The sequence below is a fragment of the Danio aesculapii genome, chromosome 20 (genome assembly GCF_903798145.1).
Source record: "Danio aesculapii chromosome 20, fDanAes4.1, whole genome shotgun sequence".
Taxonomy (NCBI): Eukaryota; Metazoa; Chordata; class Actinopteri; order Cypriniformes; family Danionidae; genus Danio; species Danio aesculapii.
The window spans coordinates 5878535-5884534 of NC_079454.1; the positions used below are offsets into that span (position 1 = coordinate 5878535).

General features: G+C 36.3%; 1 protein-coding gene across 1 annotated transcript in view; it reads right to left on the reverse strand.

Moving 5' to 3' along the window:
• nid2b (nidogen 2b (osteonidogen)) overlaps positions 1-5223 on the reverse strand; it is a 42308-nt gene extending 37085 nt beyond the window's left edge. The window contains exons 1-2 of the mRNA XM_056481152.1: positions 4815-5223; positions 2409-2711 (exon numbers count right to left, since the gene is read on the reverse strand). Of these exons, the coding sequence (XP_056337127.1) occupies positions 2409-2711; positions 4815-5009 (498 nt within the window). The 5' untranslated portion in view covers positions 5010-5223. The remainder of the gene's footprint in view (positions 1-2408; positions 2712-4814) is intronic.
• Between the last annotated feature and the right edge of the window lie 777 nt (positions 5224-6000).

Below are 6000 nucleotides of genomic sequence, written 5' to 3' on the forward strand. Positions count from 1 at the left end.
CAGTTCCGGTTCCCTCGTCCTAAAGTCAATGGGGTCTTTTTTCAATGGGATTTAGGTTAAATCGCTTAAATAAGGTCTGTGGCTAACACGAACTCAAGATACTTGAGTTAACACATCAGTTACATCACACTCTTGAGTCATCGAGCTGAACTGGTCTGGAGCGCAGCCAGCTTGCATTGAGCATTGAGCAAGATGCTAATAGCATGTCTGTTATTTAAGTATTTTCATGAATAGTATTTTATAGTTTGTATTATTTTGCTAATTGGGAATTCATATTGTGTGTAGATAATTCCTTCACTTGTGAAGACTGTCAAGACAGATTCATTTGTTGATCCTTTATTTTAATTAAACACTATTATGAAGATACAGCTTACCAGTGCAGCCTGTCTCTTTCCTGCTCTCAGTAATGCAAACGTGTGAATAAATGTGTAAGAAACACACATTAACTGTCAATTTAATGTGATCAACTGATTTTTCATCTGGTTTTTTCTTCTGAACACATTTAACTCTGTCATAACTGCAATATTTACACTCCTCCTTAAAATGTTTTGCAGATGTGACTGTACGGGCTGCTTTTCGCTGTATTTAAAAGAGTATTGAATGTTGTTCTCTATCTATGATGGAATTTGCAGACATATTGACTTGTCCCTCACGCCTCATTTCTGTCATCTGTTACTAAGGTAAATGGGCTGTATGAATGCGAGCGATACACTTATTTAAATAAGTCTCATGATAATACGATGTATAGGCACATTTACACATACAGTTTTAAAACTTTTAGAACAACCGTAAAGCAAAACAAAATGTATTTCACATGTAAAAACTATCCAAAAGGCACGTAGATCTATACAGATGTGTTTTTGTGTATTTATTTGTTTATAATATATAGCGTGGATTATATTATAATAAACCGAGAGAGTAAATCTGTGTCATGAACCATATTTCTAAAAATAAGCTTGAAAAGTTGTCTGTAGCAGGGTGGTGCTGACGTCACAGGCGAGCGCCTGAAGGCACTGTAGTTTGTTTGTAGCCTAATGTTAGCTTTTCAGTTCTTGCGTTTGCATTTAAGTTCCAAAAGTGCTAAAATTTGTATTTTCGTGTGAGGATTATCCGGCTGGACAAAACGTGTAAGTGTAATGACCTGTGTTTGAACACAGAGCTTATTATTTGCAATCTTCGAAAAGCCTATGTGAAAATCCTTTAGGGATTTTATCGAGGGAACTATAGATTTATGCTAGCAGCCAATTAGCTTACAAGGTGACGTCATAGTTCCTCTACTCTATTTTAAATTAGCTTAACATAACCCTACTGAAAAAACAGCTTAAACCAGCCTAGGCTGGTTGGCTGGTTTTAGCTGGTCAACCAGCCTGGTTTTAGAGGGGTTTTGGCCATTTCCAGGCTGGTTTCCAATCATTTCTAGCTTGGTCTTAGCTGGTCAGGCTGGAAAATGACCAGCTAAAACCAGCTTGACCAGCCTAGCCAGGCTGGGAGCCCAGCCAAAACCAGCTACATCCAGCTTAAACCAGGTTGGTCAAGCTGGTTTTAGCTGGATTTAGCTGGTCATTTTCCAGCCTGACCAGCTAAGATCAGGCTGGAAATGGCTGGAAACCAGCCTGGAAATGGCCAAAACCCCTCTAAAACCAGGCTGGCCGACCAGCTAAAAGCAGCCGACCAGCCTAGGCTGGTTTAAACTGGATTTTTCAGCAGGGAAGTAATTGAATCAGATTAGACTATTAGCATCTTGCTCGAATTGTTTTTTTTTTTTTTAGTTTAGATAATTTTCCTATTTCAAGTAAGTAATTTCACTGTGTACTAACACTGATGGCAAATGAAAGATGTCTATTTTCTAGGAACTATCTGGCTAGGAACTAAACTCTCATTCCAGTGTAATACTTTGCTGCTGTGGCATGCACTGAAAAAATGAGTCACTGGATTTACAACTACATCTTTTTAAGGTAACTGGTGGCAAACAACGTATATGGGCTGAATTTAAACAAACCAAGTACGTTGAGCATTACTAAATTTAATTTGTTTGTTTAAAGTCAGCCCATATAAATGTTTTGCAACCAGTTACCTTAAAAAATGTGTAAATCCAATGGATGTTTTTATTTTTAGTGTGTTTTCAATTATATATATTGAAACTTGTTTAAAAATTTGAAAGTGAGATGCTAATGGTCTAATTCGATTGAATGATTTATGCTAAGCTAAGCTAAAAGTGCTCCCACCAGACCAGACGATTGACTGAATGGTTTCAAAATAGTAAAACTCAACTGTTTAACTCTAGGGAACATGCAAAATTAGTCTATATTTCCCCAAAAAAGTGAAATGTTCTTTTAATACAGAAAACAACAGGTGTATAAATTAAAATGCCAAATACAAGACAAACAAAAAATGCTAATGTATATTACACAATGTGTAAATGGGAACTGAAGTAGCTCCTCCGCTTCACATTCGATGTTGTCCCATGTGGCGATGACTGTGTGGCTGGTCTTGAATGCAGAACCAGTGAAGCCGTTTTGAACCATTTCAGAAGCCTGGTTTAATACAAGTAAAGACTCCTCCACACGGTAAAACACAGATCCTTTCCCTCGTCTTGAACTAAAATCTGTCAGGAAAGGTGCGATGGCAGAGAAACTCAGAGGAAAGGTGTTTCCTAGATACTGGCTCTCTTCAGGAGGAGGCTGAAGGGACAAAAAGCCATTTGTGGAAACCTGAAGAAGAGAGAATTAATCACAGAGTGCCTATGTGAATATTCAGCATTTTAAAGTCCAAAGCTGCAGACTTGTGTTTCAATATAATGACATGTTTCCTACTGAGGTTGTATACTGAGTACACTCAAAAAAAAAAAAAGTCATTGGATGAACTCAGTTTAATTGAGGGCAGGATTTTCATCCAATAAATTTGTTTAGCACCAACTAAAAAATCTATTTACACAAATAAATGCAATTGAGTTGGTCCAACATGATTTTATCAAACAAAAGTTTAATACATTTGTATTTTTATTGATAATATCATGTATGTTTATGATGTGTCGTACATTTAGAAGTCTCTTAGTTTTACTTGAAGTTATCCTAAATGAACTAAAAGAGCCATTTTAAGCATATTTCATGAGTTACACATAGCCTACAGGTGATTGAGACTGATTTCAGAACTCATTTTAGGACAGTTATTGCTCACTGTGAATATCCAGCTAAAGGTCCGCAGAACAGCACATGTTTCAGGCACACACGATTTAGGCAAACCATATGGTTAAGGTGGATGTTAATGTTATTTGCTACGTATTCTCGGACATTGTCATCAGTGTCCAGTTTTTACCGAGTTACTCACTGTACCTCAATAAACTCCCCACTGGAAGGGTTTCGGGGCAAGTACGATGGATACAACTCGAGCCACTGCTGAACTTTTATTGCGTTCACACACACAATGTTCGTCCACAATTAGACAGCCTAAGTACTGGCGTTACACTAGTCTGTCAAACTTCGACGTCCTTCCTCGTTTAATCAACAGTTGCTAGTAGCTAGCAAGCTATCTAGCTAGGTTATAAACCGGCAAGCATACCGGCCCCAAACAATAACTAACTGAGGAAAAACGAAACTTGCGTCTTAATTTATATACAGACACAACCTATCGGCTAGAAACGGTAATACACATCTCCATAATCAGAATTATGACTTACATGAAAATATAACATAAATGTGCCTGCATTCAAACTAACATGGAAAATATACATACTTATTTATTCTTCAAATACTCTGAAGCATAATAACCCCTATCATGAATAATATACATATTATAAACAATACTGACACATACTAGAAAGTCCTACAATCAGTATATTTATATATATTGTCAATAAACAGCGCAATAAACAATAGTGTATACTATTTCACAAATATGGCGATCGAGACGGGCGAATGGGGAACGCTGCAGGATATAACTCAATTAAGCTGCCAACACCCAAAGCATGGGGCTTCTGCAAGATGGTAATCACAAAACTCAAAGCATTTAGTGAAATCTTTTAAATCTTCAAACTAAAGTGAAGATTAAACTCTAACAAGTCTTTCTATTAACTTTAAACACCTAAAATTACTTTTATTGTCAACATTTCCTTCTCTTAATTCAATCCAGCAAAGTATGCTGGTTAGATCCCCTAACCAGGTAGTTGGACCAACACAATTCCTTCATGTTGTCCCAACACAAAATGCTTAAGTTAGCTTAATGGTTTACAAATTTAAGCGGACTGAACATAAAACAAATAAATTAGCCAACGAAATTGTGTTGTTTCAGCTCATTTTAAACAGGTAGTTTGAACAAACAGCAGTAGTCATTTTTGTAAATGTCGGGGGAGGGGTTTTATTCATGCGCTCTTTCTCTAATCTTTCACTCACAGCAAACTAATGGTTGGAGGGGCACGGATAATCATATTTCACCCAAGGATTTAATTAAAGATGACTAAGTCAGGCCATTTTAGCGGATTAGTTTGCATAGATTAATTGTTAATTTAAGGTGTTAAGACTAAAAATGTGTGCTAAATGCAGTTTTTTTAGATTAAATGCTCACCGTACAACAGCAAATTGCATTTTAGATGGTAGACTTTACAGGTTTTATATGTTTAATTAGTCTGGTTGCACATGCAGATTTATTTACTTAAGCAAAAAGCTAAATACTAATCTAAATACTACCAAAAGTACCAACACACACACACACACACACACACACACACACACACACACACACACACACACACACACACACACACACAATCACCTAACATATTTAAATGTAATAGCAAAGAGCAAACTCGCATAGCTTACATAAAGAACGTTGAACTGCATGTCATAGAACTGTAAAGGCTTTTTTATCTTCAGGGCTTCGGACACTTCATCATCACCTTCCTGAAGAATTAAATCCCCCTCAGATAATCCAAAAGGGAAAAGTCTGTCCTTTTGAATCGCTTCCATTAAATGGACATTTGTTAAAAGCACAGCTAAAATCCAGCAGTTCTTCATTTCGAGAGGGAGCAGCTTCGATTCAGTGTGCGCCTTAAATATAATTGTCCCTGAAGAAATTCATGAGATGTGACGATGTGGTGATCTTAAATGAAAGGATGCCTTAACCAAAACCCACAAAACTACCAAAATGTCTAAAGAAGGGTTTTAGGCTGATGCAAAGCATCCAGTGCACAGATGTGATCAGGTTTTGAATAGAAAACTATTTGTGCAAAGAAACAACAAGTTTTTTATACAAGATCATTATCATAACAATTTATTTTGACATAACTGGTGATCACATTTAAATATAATAAACATATGAATATATAATAAATATAGTAATAATAAGTTCGGCTTTCAATTTTTCGACATTTTACAAATGTTTTATTTGTTTTGCTTTTTATTTTTGACTTTTTACATTATTATATGTGCATTTCTCTCTCTCTCTCTCTCTCTCTTTCTCTCTCTCTCTCTCTCTCTCTCTCTCTGTTTGTTGAATTTGATGGGGTTTGGACTGAGTTAAATATAAAAGTTAGCCAAACAACTTAAGTTTACTAACATCTTGTCACTCCAAAAATGTATATCTTCCTTACTTTTTCAAAATAAGATATTTTGTAGAATGTTGGTAACTATGGAAAAAAAATGAGGTCAATTAGAGCAACAACAACAAATCTTTACATTTAAAGGGCACCTAAGATGAAAATCAAAGCTGTTTGGACAGAACCGTGTGTAGGAATAGTGTGTCCACAGTCATATTGGAGTGATATAAACCCAACAAGTCTCTATTTTAAATGTCGTGACGTTACAATAGGACCCAAATCCCAGTGATTTTGAGGCCCACCACAACGTCACAAGTGTGGTTTTCCCCGCCCACTAAATTGATTGACAGCTGCAATGTTTCTATAATAACATGTACAGTATACACATCAGAATCAGAATCAGAATCAGAATCGGTTTTATTGCCAAGTGTGCTTCACACACACAAGGAATTTGTTTTGGCTACAGAAGC